Genomic DNA, 13144 nt, shown 5'->3' on the forward strand with positions numbered 1-13144 from the left:
TAGATCCAGAACGGAGATACTGAGTTTCTTGAAATGTGGGATATGGTAAAACTATCTTTGCAGTGGATACGGTAAAACTATCTGAGAGGATCCAGAACGGAGATACTGAGTTTCTTGAAATATGGGATGCACTTTCTGTGGAGAAATATATTTGCATTTTAACTATCTGATTTCTAGTTGCAATAAACTTCCTACTCAAGGTGCTCTCTTGCATTGAGTTTTGTGTGAAACATAGCAGACTGGTGTAGGACCAATATTGGAAGGGAAAGAAACTCAAGAAAATTTTAGTGATCCTTAACCTATGATCAATCTGGTCATGTACACTGGGCTAGATAATTGACTGGTTCAGATCTATCAAAGTAGTTAAAAATAGTAAAATTTTATTAAAAAATAGCGAAGTATTTAAAAAATTGATTGAGGTTTCTGAATGGTTTTGTATCAGTTGGATGCAACCAAATCAGTCAAGCAAGTATTGGAAAGCTGGCATTGCAAATATCTTGGCAATTTGGGACACACAATTCGGAATATGACACGAATGGCAGTTTGGTTGGGTATATGGAATGGCAAGGAATGACAGAATCTTCAACAAGAAGCCAAGATTGGCCAAATCAATTGCTATGAAGATCATTGTCATTGCCCAACAATTGTTATCGAACTAAAATTTTGATGGTTGCTCTCTCAACAGCAACAACCCAGTCTGGCTTGGGGGGGTGCGGGGGGGTGAGGGGTTTGGTTGATGGTGCATCCGTAGGGAATAGTCCCACCCTAAACCCGTACGGGTGTGGCTATTTGACTTAAAGTCATGGGTATGCTCCCCATTGACGCGAGTTCGAATCCCCTCAGGCTTAGCATGATTTACGGGTGATTGCGCTCATCAACCAGGGAATAGTCCTGCCCTAAAAATTGGGGTGGGGATGCCCTTTGTCATAAAAGAAGAGGGGGTGGGGTCTTTAGAGGTGACAAAGGGGAAATCCTGTTATCATATTCATATCTGGGGCCGATTGGATGACGGATTCAACGATAAGAGCACTCTTAATAGGTGTGCACCTCTTCAAATCCAAGCCACAGGGGAAATTGTCAATCTAAGGAGATTCATCAAACGTAACCTCATGGATAAGTGATGATGAGGATGGTCTGGTGGCTTGGTCAGCTTTTAAAAGAGATAAAAGATAAATCAAGGGGTGCTAGAGGAATGTAGGCATATCCTTAGAAGTGCCAATGAAATTGCTGATAGGTTAGCGAAGAAAGGAGTATTAGAGCATATCTATAGTATGGACAGTTGTTATATGATGTAATTTCGTAGTTTTTCCTTTCTTGGATATTAATGAAGTTGCCTTTTCAAAAAGAAAATGTAAATAAAAGATTGACCAAACTGAACTGACTGATATTAACACGATCATCTATAAGATTTAGATGTTCTAAGGAATAGATGAACAATTCAGTTGTAAAAGTAAGGGATCAAGGGTTTTAAACAACATGAATGAAAAACGTGGGGGTTTTGCTAATAAAAAAGAAAACACAGGTTTCAAAACTGATCATGGGGATTGGAATGAGATCTAGACAGTCCTAGATGATGTAAAAGACAAAAATTGAAAGAGGAGAATAATAATGAGAGAAAGAACTAGAAGATTTTTCTAACAGAGGTAAACAATTACCATAAGGGAGATTCCCTTAATTTCATCCGTTGGTTGCAAGACTCTCATGTCTTCTCTTTGAGATTTGCAGAGTTCTTTTGATGAGATTAAAGATATTGTGGGCAATTCAAGGATGACTTTTCATCATGTTCGGAGATCTGCAAATGGAGAAGCGGATAGGCTTGCGAGTAGACCTGGCAAACGGCCGGGCCGGGCCGGATTTGACCCGGCCCGTACGGGTCCGGGTCAAACGGGCCGGGTCAAAGTGACCCGGAAAATTCTACGGGTCATTGGCATTGGACCCGCACCCGGCCCGTACGGGCCGGGTCGACCCGCGGGTCACCCGGATTTTTGACGTATTTTTTAAGAGTTTTTTATTTATTTAGGGATTTGCTAGCCACCTTCTCTTGGGCTATTTTTCGGCTTGTAGCCCCTCCTTTGCTGCAAAGATTGGGTGAAGTACGGTCTGGGGCAAAGGTGGCTAGCAATAAAGAGAATAAAGAGAAGTAATCATTACGGATTTTTGAAAGATTCTTAGAATTTGTAAGTTTGAAATGAAAAATTACCGCAAAAAGGTCAAAAGTAAAAAAATTACATATAAAATATGACAATTACCGAGAAAACTACGGAAAAAAGTAAAATAATATGACAATTATAAGAAAAAAACTGTCTTTTGCACTTTTCTACGGGCACCCGCGGGTCCACCCGACCCGGCCCACTTTTGACGGGCCGGGTGGACCCGCGGGTCAATTTCTAACGGGTCACCAATAGGTGACCCGGACCCGTAAATTTACGGGCGGGCCGGGTGGACCCGCGGGTCCGGGTCACTTTTTGCCAGGTCTACTTGCGAGGGTTGGGGTTCAAATCGAGACCCTTGAGCAATTTGATTTCTTGCCTCCTTGAGCCTTGGTTCCTTTCTTTGTTGTACTTTTTGATTTTATGCTTAGTTATCAATTCTGTTCCGTTCCGGCCGGAATGGACCGGAATTCTGGTTCCGGCTCGGAATCCGGAACGGTTTGGGCATATTTTCCGTTCCGACCGAAATTCCGGCAGAATGCCCTGTTTCGCCCAGAATCGACTGAAAATGCACAAATTTTTTGAAAAAAATACGACAATGCCATTATAGCCGTTGGGATTGCTTTTTGACCCTTTTACCCTCATTTATGACCGTTTATGACCATTGGAATGCACCGGAATGACAGAAATCCCACCGAAGTTTTGAGAAAGGGGATTTGTGTGACCGAAAAGTTTTGACTGGAATGACTGAAATCCCACCCAAATTCCATTTCGGTGGCCAAAACAGCATGGCCACCGGAATGGAATTCACAACTAAGATTTTGTCATTTCCCCTTTTTCTCCCTTGTATTTGGCCATCTCATCCCTTTTATTTAATGATTTTTGCGACCATTCAAAAAAAGAAATTACCGTAGGGGAGAATAAAGATGATGGATGTGTTAGCATCACACTAACCAGTCGACGGCGTCACACCAATGGAACCCTAGGCATAACACTAAGGGGGATAAGGCATCACACCTTGGAGTAGGAGAAGATAAATTTATTGGAGTCTCACTAACAAGACTGAAGGCATCTTATCGATGATTTTTCGAGTACATCACACCAAAAAGGAATCAAGATAGTTGTGTTCGAATCATGGTTTGAAATTTCGGTTTCGGAATGGGTTTCAGCCCTCACCGAAACCGAAATTTTGGGAAATTGCTATATAGTTAAAAAATTTGAGATTTTTGGGTTGATTTCTTGAAATTTCGGACAAAATATTAAAAAACAACGAAATTTCAACTGAAATCCAGTATCATTTCAGGTATTGGTGATTTAACAAGAGCCAAGGCATCAGAACAAGGGTTTCCTAGGGCATCACACCAAGGGATGATCATGGCATCCCACCAAGATCTGCAAACATCACATGCACTTTTTTGTAAGAAGGCTAAAGATACTCCTTATTTTATCGTATCATCATGAAATCAACGGTGGGCCCTCTATAACGTAAACAAGTAAAACCCTAAGTCTAGAAGCTTCTCAATCACTCGAAAATATAAGCTAATAACAAACACGAAATGTGAGTGAATGGTGGCATGAATAGTTAACTATAACTCTAGAACAAACTACTAACTCATCCCAATTACATTAAAATTCTCAATATGACCATTATGCCCCTACAAACAAGGAAAACGTTAAAGCACTTCTAGTGGGTCCCACTTTCATATTCTACACATTTTCTTCTTTTTTTCCGTTAAAGTATGGTCCTCCATCATTATATGCACCATTATTGGGTGTGTATGTTAAAAGAAAAATTTCTTTTTAATCAAGTGTATGCATACAATGTCTCCCATTCTCTCATTTCTGCTCTGAATACCCTAGAGCTCTCCTTCCTTTCTCTTCTTTCTTCTTCAAGAGATTCGGCTTGACTTATCATGGTATCAGAAGTAAAGGAGATCTAACATGTGAAGCACCTTGAACATGAGCAACAGAACCAAGCATATAACTTTTCTTCTCTCCTCTCAGCTTATTTCCTTTTTTTTCAAAAAGGAAAAATAAATTGATAGGCCAAATCCAAAACACACACACACACATACACACACACACACACACACACACACACAGAGAGAGAGAGAGAGAGCTGCCTATTGTAATCCTTGTATTAGTGTAAGATTGTGATATCGCCCGTGGACGTAGGCCTTTGTGTCGAACCAAGCAAATTGCGTGTTTGCTCATTGCGTGTTGTCGTTTTGCAATTATTGTAGTTGTTTTATCTTTCATTTCATTGTTGTTTTAATTGAATTTTTCTCGTCAGATTTCTACACATGGAGTTTGGGTACTTAGAGCAAGTTCCTAGGCCCAAGTTTTTTATTTTATTTTTAAAGATGACAAATTTCATTAATATTGAAATAGCATTTGGGACCAGTAGTCCCAGCCTGTTGTTACAAATATTAATAGAGCACCGGACATATCCGATAATTTTAGAGAGGAGAAGGCCTAAATGCCCTTACAAAAGGTAGAAATACAATATCCTTCCTTACTGGACTCCGTTAGTTACAAATAAGATACCACTTCAAAGTCCTCTCGTTTAGCTGCCGCCTTAGCTAGAGTGTCAGCCATCTCATTTGCCGATCGCCTACGGTGTTCGAGATTTGGATTGAGTATCCGCATTAAATCCAGTATTTCCACAATGATATCCTGCAATCTCCAAGGACCCTTTGATGATTCAGAAGCCCAGGCCACTGCATTTGAAGAGTCACCTTCCACTATAAGAGGTCGTTGATCATGTTTGCACGCCCAACGTAGACCAAAAAGTAGTGATCTAACCTCAGCCTAGTTAGCATCACAAATCCCACATGGTCCCGAATACGTCATAACAACTGATCCAGTGGAATTTCTAATTACTCCTCCAACCCCTACCCTTCCAGGATTGCCCAAAGAACTGCCATCGAAGTTCAGTTTCAACCACCCAGCTGGTGGATTTCCCCATTTAGGTTTAGGCTTAGATCTGATAGTTCTGTCCCATATTACCAACCACCAGTTCCTAATCAAGTCTCCCATCCCATAAGGGGTTTGTTTCTTTACCCTTATCCAGGATACCAGTTCCACCTTGATGTCGGAGGCAATTCGAGCGACAGTTCTACTCTTCTCTTGCAAAATGCGTCTATTGCGTTCTTTCGAGATATTCCACACGATGGCATATGGGGTTGTTGCCCAGAGATATCTACCCATTTCTCCAAACGGCCCTGCTCGCCAGCCAGATAGAAGAGAACTAATAGATTCCGGCCAGACCCAAGAAATTCCAAAAGTTCCAATTGCTCTTGTCCATAAATGGTAGGCAAAAGGGCAATGCAGCATTAAATGATCCAAAGTTTCTTCATCTTGATGGCATAGAACGCACATACTCGCTATACTGAAATGTCTTTTCTTTAGGCGATCACACGTATTAGTCTTACGATATATCAAAGTCCATCCAAACGCCACCACTCTTGGTGGCGGCAGTGATTTCCAGATCCACCTCATCGGACAAGTAGTGCCTTCATTTGACAAATTGAAGAAAGACTTAGTAGTAAAATCCCCATCAGAAGACTGTGTCCAGATTCTTTCACCCTCCTTGTGCTGCGAACAATACGTCGGTTCTAAAAGTCGGAGCAATCTCTCGAATTCTTGAATTTCTTCATCTTTAAGATTTCGATGCAAGCGAATATCCTAGAATCCTCTACCCCCTGACCTTCTCTGACCAGGTAATCTGCGACTGTAGCTTCAAGGAACGAGGAAATTCTGAAGAGACTCGGAAATTCCAAACATAACTTCGATTGACCACACCAGAGGTCGAGCCAAAATCTAACATTAGAACCCTGGCCAACTTTGTAACCGGGTTGCTTGGTCAAAATCATCTTTAACAGAACATATAGATTTCCACGCCCCTGATCCCTTACCACCCGCGGGCTTTTTAAAACTCCAATCCCCCCATTCAGTACCGTATTTCAGTCCTGTAACCCGATGCTACAAAGCAGTTTCTCCTTGCCATATCGCCATAGCCACTTGCCAATCAACGATTTATTGCGCAATCTAATCTTGCCGATACCCAGACCTCCGTTCGCCTTAGACCGTGTGACTTTGTCCTAGCTTATTAAATGCCTTACCTTCTTTAGAGTCTCGTCTCCGTCCCATAAGAAGTATCTTTGCAATCTTTCAATCGTCAAAGCTACCTTGACTGGGATTTTGTACGAGGACATGAAATATACTAGCAAGTTAGATAGGGCCGCTTTGATTAGGGTAATTCTCCCCCCAAAAGAAATATATTTCTTTTTCCAAGTTGCAAGCTTTCTTTCAATTCGTTCAATTACCGGGTCCCACTGGGACGCTGATGGAATACCAAATCCTAAGGGCAGACCCAGATAGACGCTGCCAAGCTTTGCACCTCCATGCGGTCCAGATTTATGCCCGCGAGCATGCTCTTATAAAGTTAATTTTGAGGCCTGATGTCACCTCAAACCACTTGAAGATTTTCATTATATTCGGAATAGCCTGAGGAGTGTACTGAAGGAAGACTAATGTGTCATCTGCAAAATTGGAGGTGGGTTGTCTCTTCAGCTAAGGGTCTTACTTGAAGTCCCCTTATCAACCCCATTCTATTTGCTTTTGTCAACATCAGAGGGCCTCAACTACCATAATGAACAGATACGTTGCCAATGGATCTCCCTGACGAATCCCCCTCGATGCTTTAAAGAATCCTTCCACTGAGCCATTGATGATTACCGATGTTATCAGTGCTTTGACCGACTTCCGTCATAATGGCCCGAAACCCATTTTGTCTTGAATGAAATCGAGAACGTCCTAGTCAACATGGTCATAGGCTTTTTCTATATCAATTTTGAATACAAGGCCCAGGTGTCCACTTCTCTTCACCGAATCAATAAGCTCGTTATCTATTAAGACACCATCACGGATCTGTCTAGAGTCAACAAAAGCCCCCTGAAACTGTGATATGATATCCCCCATAAAGCTTTTCACTCTTCGGGCTAATAACTTGGCCACAATTTTGGGGATACTGTGCATCAGGCTAATCAGACGGAAATCCCTAACTCCAAGACCTTTTTTGGAATTAGAGCGATGGAGGTGGATTTCGCTGCTTCACTGATGATACCCCTTTCACCAAATTCCAGGAAGAAGGCCATAATGTCTTCTTTCAAAGTCTTCCAGAAGTGCTGATAAAAGGCCATCAGGTAGCCATCCGGCCTTGGGGCCCGGTTGCCTGCCATTGAAAAGATAGCTTGTTCAACTCCTTCCTGTGTAAAGTTTCGATCCAAGTTATCACTCTGTTTGTTAGAAATATGTTTAAACTGAAGGCCCTCCATTTTTGGATGCCATTCCACAGATCTGGAATAGAGGTCCGAATAGATATCCACAATTAAGGATTTGATGAAGTTTGGATCTTCAACTATTGATTCACCATGCTTAAGACAATTAATCAAGTTAATCCTTCTTCGGGAGTTGGCTGATCGGTGGAAGAATTTAGAATTCATGTCTCCAGCTTTTAGCCATAGGGCACGTGATTTTTGTCGCCACCTGACCTCTTCCCTGCGCAGAATCATATCATTTTCGTGCAGAAGATTCAGGCGGGCCCCTTGGTCTTCGTCTGATAGGGGTCCTTCGTCCTCCCTGAGTTCGAAAGACGCTAGCCTGCTTAGGATGACCTCTTTCCTCTGACTGGATTCTTCATCAAAGGCTTTTTGCCATTCCTTGATTTTAAATTTGAGCCCCTTTAGTTTTTGACATAAAATATATCCTTTCCAACCTCTGATTTCAATCTCATCCCACCATAGTTTGATATTTTCCGCAAAGCCTGGTACTTCCAAAAGATCTAAATCAAATCTAAATGGCAGCGGACCCCCTGAGAAATTTGAAAATTTCAGAATAATTGGGTTATGGTCAGATTCAGTTCTCGGGAGCGGCTTCTGAGAAATAAGTGGGAAACGTTCCTCCCATTCTCTGGATAGGAGGCCACGATCAATCCTTGACATTACTAGGCGTGCTTGATTGTTGGACCAGGTGAATTTCGCTCCATTTAGTGGGATATCTAATAATTCATAATTTTGAATAAAATTGGAGAAATTCCTCATGCTGGTGGTGCTCCTTGTGAGTGTATTCTTTTCAGATGGGAAGCGGATTGTGTTGAAATCACCCCCGAGTATCCAAGGGCCCTTCCATGAACCACGGAGAATTTTCAATTCCTGCCATAACTCTCTTCTTTCAGAAGCTCGAACTGGTCCATACACGATTGTGAGCATCCAATCTTCATTCCAGTCAGATGAGGAGAAGATTATAGACATAAAAAATCTCCCTGTTCTGACCTCCTTTCGACGAAATCTACCTTCTTTCCAAACTGCAATTATTCCTCCTGCTGTACCCACCGCATCCTTTGCAATCCATTCTCGCTGGTTCCTACCCCATGACTTGTTAATGGTAATTTCACTTACCCCCATTAGTTTCGATTCGATTATTGCCACCAAATCTAGTTGGTTCTTGAAGATGAGGTTCTTCACCGCCCGCAGTTTTCTATCTTCCCTTAATCCCCTAATATTCCAGAAGCCTATCTTCATCGGGAGCGGGGATGAGTACTCCCAAGGCTTCTAATTTCTTCAGGCAAGAACCTCTCGCCGGCCTGGGACCCGCAAAGAACCCTCCTCTCCAAGGCACGGCGGAATTTTCAAATTTTCCGGTGGCAAATGAGAAACGTTAAGGGCTGTAAAATTGGGTTTGTTACTTGGGTTCTGATTTTGCGAACCCCCTCTATTTTGGTTTCTTCCCTTTGCGATCCCATGTTTTGATGGATGTACCTTTGCGATTCTTCCCGAGTGTATCAGAGACTGTTGTAAGATGCCCAAGGCCCAGTTTACTTTCTTTGTTGTTCTTGGAGGAACAGAGGGCAAAGAGGTATTTTTCTCTCTGGGCCCAGGACGCACTGTTGCCATAAGGCCCGGTCTGGTCACCTTTCCAGAAGGTTCTGACAAAGGCATTTGAAATTTGAATTTTGAAATCTCATTTGGGTCTCTGAATTACCGTCATAGTCTTCCCAAGCACGTGCACGAGGCTGACACGTGGGGACCGATGCAACGGATTTCTCGCCAACACGCGCGCGAGGCTGCCACGTGGGAATTGATGCACCGGACTTCTCGCCAACGATTGCACAATCACCGGAGTTCGGGGCCAGCACCACCTCCCTTCCCTGTTTTCTTCCGGCAATCGTTTGCACCGGGATGAAATCTTCCCCCCTCCCTTCCGCAAATCGACCCCCCTCTCAGAGGATTGAGCAAGGGTTAAATTTGTTTCCTTAGCCATCTGAGTTTCCGCCTTATCCTCTGCAATCAGATCAACCTTATCTTGAAGCAAGTGCCATTAATCCGAAGATACACCATCGTCTTTTGGATTTTCCAAGCTGGAGCCAAGATTCTTGCCGATACAAAACTCGTATAGTCTTCATGGTGGCCCTTCATATCTGTTTCAAGCACTGTTCCAAATAACGATCCCAAGGCTTTCACCGTTGAGATGGCCTTGGGGTCGGCACCTTGCTGATAGTTTGGAGTCCATTCTGTGAGAGAGGATAAGTAGTCGCCCAAGGCTTTATCCCCGTTGCTCCTTAGGTTGGCCACCATGTATTCCTCCAGGAATATAAAAATAACTTGTTGAGGAGCTAAGACAGATGGTTTTGGTAAACTAGGAAGATCCCAAAAACATTTCACCCATTCCCATACATCTTCCAAACATCCCTCGGGGTTCCTTTTTATTTTATTTTAAAGATAACAGTTTATTTTATTCCCGGAAGGAAATTACACAAAGAAGGGACAAGATGTCCCTGTGTACTACAGTGAATTACAAGAGATTCGCTCCCGGAGCATTAAATACAACATTCGGAACCGATAATCCCACTCCCTCCTTCGCTAAAGGATCGGCCAGTCAGGCATGATTTTAGGATCTGTTGCCTCTTCTCAATTTCTTTCCCGGAAACCAGGACAGTTGGGGTTCCATTCATCTTGGTAGTAAAAGTGTTAACAGAATCAGGCCACACCTCCTCTCCTTTGTTTTGGTATCGAGGAGACTCGAGTTGAGACATGGATGGCCTATCTAAACTGCCACCTCTTCCACCATTACACTGTCGACACACTATACGCCATTTAAAGTTCTGATAGCTACATACAACACAATTCCAGTCCCTTCCTCGGATTTGGTTGACGTAGTTTTTAAACCATAGTAGTTCACTGCATTGACTTTAGCTTGTTATTATGTCATGCATGCGTTGTTGACGTTTCTCATTCAATTTTCATTTTTTAATATGTGATTATTTTGATGGAGATATGGTGTACTTCTGCAGGAGGACTGCACATCAGATAGAATTCAGAGTAAGAGGGAGTTCTTGGAAAGCCAAATGCCTGAACTGAAATCATTGGTATTGAGCAACACCCACTCTTGAGGTGAATTTCTAATAAAGATGAATGCTGACAGCCAGCCGAAAGCTCCTGGTCATAATTCTTTCAATGAGAGAATTTATAGAATGTATTTACTACATGGTATTTTTTTTCTTAGGGATTTGCTAGGGTCCATCGCAAAAGGCATTTCGCGGATGGTCTTCGCATGTCAGACCAGCCGACAACAGCTTTTGTCTCCATTCATGAGGTGGATGGTCTGACATGCGACCGACCAGCCTCGAAATGCCTTTTGTGATGGACGCTAGCAATTCCCTTTTTATTATTTATTATTGATAATTATCAAAAAGTAGTTATAGGTCACTCTTTTTAATAAACTGTAATCCCTGTTCTGATAATCTCCATTATTTGTATACTTAACAGGTACCAAAGTGACCCTTTTGGGTTGCATTCCATCGGTTGGCAAGCCCTCGGAAATGACGTGACAAAAAGAAAAGAAAGGTAAAAATCCAACAACATAATGTGCTATTGAGAGAGAGAGAGAGAGAGCTTAGTTTTCTATTGCTGCGACAAGGAAATTGAATGAAGGAATTGAGGTAACCATGTGGGCTGACAGGGAATCGACAGAATTAAAACAAATGTAATGGAGGAATCCTCATCTACTTACATTTTGGTGATTAATAAATGTTGTTACTCCTAATACACTTTTCAATATGTTCACAATGTTTTTTTTTGAGAGATGATATTTTCACCCCCTCTGAAATACGCATTCGCACCCTTATAACGTGAACAGTGGGCAACTTTAAGGCTTTTTGACGTCAAATCACGTTATAAGGGGGCGAATGCGTACTGCAAGGAGGTGAAATGTCGTCGCCCTTTTTTTTTTCTTCCCATGGGTAGGTCTCTCGTCTGTCTATGAATCATTAATAAATCTTTGGAAAATTTTAACAAACAAGGCCTATTTTTAAGCTTTGGGGCTTATTAATTATTATCATGAATTATCAGTGGCCAAATACCGTTAAAAACATTGTCACTGGCCAAATGTAGGTATTTCCCTTTACTTGCATTTTCCTTCCTATGGTCGTCTATCACCGCGCAAACCAATCATGGGGCTGATCTTACGGAAGTTATGAGTTTGGAAACCTGCTTATACCAGTTTCTAACTGATGAAGAAACCTGCTTATACCAGTTTCAAACTTATGAGTACGTTGCCCACGAACTTTCTCTGGAGTTGGGTTCATAGAGAGGGCAGCTCTTCCCATTTATAGTTTGGCAAAATTTGGGTTGTCCTGCAGTGGGATGATGTTATGGCATGATATGCCTACACTGTAGTTTCTCCCCATTTTTTTTGCTGTTTTAGCCGCATCATAACTTGTTTTTTTCTGCCCTAGAATGGATCCCACCTGAGACTGGTGAGCTAAAGCTCAATTTTGATGGTTCTAGCTTAGGGAATCTATGACCATTAGGAATCAGCTGGGGGGTCGGGGGTTATAAATGATTAAATAATGACTTAGTAATTGGTTGTTTCACATGGCATCAGAGCGCATTTGCTCACAATAGATCCTGGCTTCAAAACCCAACAACTCTTTGATATTAAAAATCTACATACACAGCCAACCCTAAAAAGAAGGGCCACACATAAAGGAGAGTTTTTTGTTGCATCTCCTGGGGGACCTGAGAGACGAAAGTTGATAGACAAGATGGTCCTTAGCCAGCCCAGTCGGAGTGGCAGACTGACGAGGCAAAGGTTAGAGCAGTTCTCCAAGGTAAAAGGATTGTGGATTCTAACATCGTGGATCAATTGATAGTGGAATGTGACTTCCCAAACGTTATTGGATGCTGAAGGGAAGTATATTCCACCTGTGGAGATTCGCTTATTGGATAGAAGAAATTTTGGACCAGGTGGCTGGATCGTCTCTCTCTTCTCAACTTGTTAGAAGATCAGCTAATAGACGGGGTTGCTAGGGAAAGTTTAGAGATTTTTATTTTCTTCCCCCTTGAGGGGCTGTCTATTTTATATTGTATAAATTTGTATTTTCTTGTATTGTACATCTAGGCACGGTTTTGAATTTCAGTTTCCGTACAGGTTTCGGACCTCAACGAAACTGAAATTTTGAAATTTCGACTGAAATCTAGTGAAACGATAAAAACATTATTTTATTCAATACCAAATTTAGGCTGAGATTTAGGTAATTTCGGATGAAATTTTGGAAAAAACAAAATTTTGGACGAAATAAAATACTGTTTCGGGTATGTGCGGTTTCGGTGTCGGTCCCGACTGGTACCCAAAATTCCAGATTTCGGTCGAAATTTAAAACCGTGCATCTAGGTCACAGGTTCTCCCCTCCTTTTCTTATTAATACTATCCTTTATCATTCAATAAAAAACATCTGGCTTGCTGTGCTTTCTCTCTTTTATAGATTCACAATTGTTCAAAAAAAAAAAAAAAAAAAAATGTGGGCCCATTGTATTTTAAGCCGGCGGCGTAGCTAAGTTAGCTACACCGGCAGTGTAGCCGGTGTAGCTTCACTTTCCTATATATATATATATATATATATATAGTTAAGTGAAGCTACACATACGTGTAGC

General features: G+C 41.9%; 1 protein-coding gene across 2 annotated transcripts in view; it reads left to right on the forward strand.

The window, feature by feature from the left end:
* LOC143873369 (E3 UFM1-protein ligase-like protein) overlaps positions 1 to 11255 on the forward strand; it is a 60523-nt gene extending 49268 nt beyond the window's left edge. The window contains exons 20-21 of one of the 2 annotated variants that reach the window (XM_077376807.1): positions 10504 to 10603; positions 10979 to 11255. In XM_077376807.1, the coding sequence (XP_077232922.1) occupies positions 10504 to 10602 (99 nt within the window). In that variant the 3' untranslated portion in view covers position 10603; positions 10979 to 11255. The remainder of the gene's footprint in view (positions 1 to 10503; positions 10604 to 10978) is intronic. The other variant, XM_077376808.1, reaches the window with a different exon arrangement.
* The last annotated feature ends 1889 nt before the right edge of the window (positions 11256 to 13144 follow it).

Source organism: Tasmannia lanceolata, unplaced genomic scaffold, assembly GCF_043159265.1.
Source record: "Tasmannia lanceolata isolate RefF3 unplaced genomic scaffold, GAP_Taslan_0.1 ptg000002l, whole genome shotgun sequence".
NCBI lineage: Eukaryota > Viridiplantae > Streptophyta > Magnoliopsida > Canellales > Winteraceae > Tasmannia > Tasmannia lanceolata.